General features: G+C 49.7%; 1 protein-coding gene across 1 annotated transcript; it reads left to right on the top strand.

Moving 5' to 3' along the window:
* Positions 1-717: 717 nt before the first annotated feature.
* Positions 718-1,569, top strand: EMWEY_00028630 (hypothetical protein; the record flags this gene model as incomplete). Its single annotated transcript, XM_013478234.1, has 3 exons — positions 718-772; positions 998-1,230; positions 1,366-1,569. The coding sequence occupies 3 exons, from the start codon at positions 718-720 to the stop codon at positions 1,567-1,569; spliced, it is 492 nt and encodes a 163-aa protein (XP_013333688.1).
* Positions 1,570-1,846: the final 277 nt, after the last annotated feature.

Below are 1,846 nucleotides of genomic sequence, written 5' to 3'. Positions count from 1 at the left end.
TAGTGCCACAGACAGTTTCAATGCCCAAACAGCCAGAGAATATATCCGTTCTTTTCGACTCGAAGTATGGAGCCTGGCAACAGTTTCCGCCTCTTCCGCTGACCCTAGTGGATAAAGAGGAACCAGCACACAATATGCACGTATTGCGACCGGCAGGGGTAGGTTACCCTCAGGAAGAAATTGTTATTGAAGACAGGTGCACCAGCGACAACAATGAAACGACGGACACCTATTCGGAAGCAGTACAATGAGCACCCTGAGCGGATATACATCCTATATGGGGGAAAATGCGCAGATGCTCGATGAGCAGGGGTAGCCTAAAAAGAATCTGATCTTTCCTCTGTACCCCAAAAACCCTGCCTTGAGGAGGCAACGCCCCTTCCCGGTAAAAGACTAGAACGCAAATAACATTCCAAGCCAACACGTTACAAAGTATATGCATCCGAATGCCCTCATATTCACGTCTCAGCAGATGATCTGATTTTCTAATCCTATGCGCACCAACTGACGTGACTGCCATTCTCACCCGGCACTTGGAGATACACCTGACAGCGTGTTCCACCTCCGCCTAGCGATGGGTTGTTGCTGAGACCCATGGTAACGCTGATGGCACAGCACTTACAGGAATCCACAAGGTTCCAAATACACAATCCAGTGACAAATCACATTAACTGAGCAGCCACCTTGCCAACGCCACCAAACGCCAAACCAAAGACAATGCCGGTGCCTGAAGTACCCAATGGGAAGGAAGATGCCCTCCGCAATCTTGTATGTAGGGAAGCAGAGTAACACCAGGAGAGTAACACCAGGGCAGGCTTCTACCAACGGGAGTTCAAACTGAAAAATGCAGAATTACAATATAGCACACCACCGGGTGCTGGTTCAGCAGCCAATCCCTTTCCGGAAACTCTCCAGCTGTCGTGAATTGCGATACCTTCCCCCGTATAATGCTTGCCCGCTATTTATAGAAAGCACATACATGCTTTGTGTTGCACAGTTATCATGAATCGTCCGGCTGCCAGATTCCAACCTCAAAATGCTGATGATGTGTTTGCTTTTCTCCACCCAATCCCCCTCAACAGACGTGGATCTATCGCGAGCGAAACAAACACTCTGGAATCCTCCTCGTCTTTAGCGTGGCTGGACACGCATACGCCTGTACAATTCAATCAGAATCGCGCACCTCCAGGGGCGGTCTCACTTCATATGACTCGAGACGAATCCGCCATCGTACGCCACAAGACAAAGCGTAACACCGGAGGCTGTTCTAATATCAGGCACCGTGTCTGACTGCCACTCCCGATCAACACCCAGAACGCACATTCAGACGTTCGCCTGCCCGCGAGCATTATTTGAATCCTACAGCCAGAACACCAGAACGCACCTCATGCAGCATCGCAAAGTTTCCAAGGGATAAGCAACGAACTGCCATGCAATGAGCAATGCCTAGTCTTGGTCCCCTCAACATTGAATATTGTTGCCCACTATTCTGACGCACAAACTTTTAGGACAAAGACTCTCCACGATAATTTAATACCACCTAACTGCTACATCGCCAAGGGCGTGTAGCTTGGAACGGGCTCAGATTCCACCTCTGCAGCACTGGCTGCGAGTAACGACCTTTCTGTGCGTTCATCTTCGACTATTGATTCTTGTGAGACCAAGAAGTGTCTCACCGCTGAGCGTTTGGCCACAGCAAAAAAGGGAGGTCTCCTTCTAGGTTATTGGCTCTGTCGCAGCCGACGACAACACGCATGCAACTCATGGGCCATTTTGTGTGATGGCCGGCGCTCTTCATAAATTAGGTACCTTCCAACAGGAGGACAAAAACGTGGTTTTGCGGTAA

This window comes from Eimeria maxima, genomic scaffold (genome assembly GCF_000499605.1).
Source record: "Eimeria maxima Weybridge genomic scaffold, Emw_scaff330, whole genome shotgun sequence".
Classification (NCBI taxonomy): domain Eukaryota; phylum Apicomplexa; class Conoidasida; order Eucoccidiorida; family Eimeriidae; genus Eimeria; species Eimeria maxima.
This window is presented reverse-complemented; position numbering and strand designations above follow the sequence as displayed.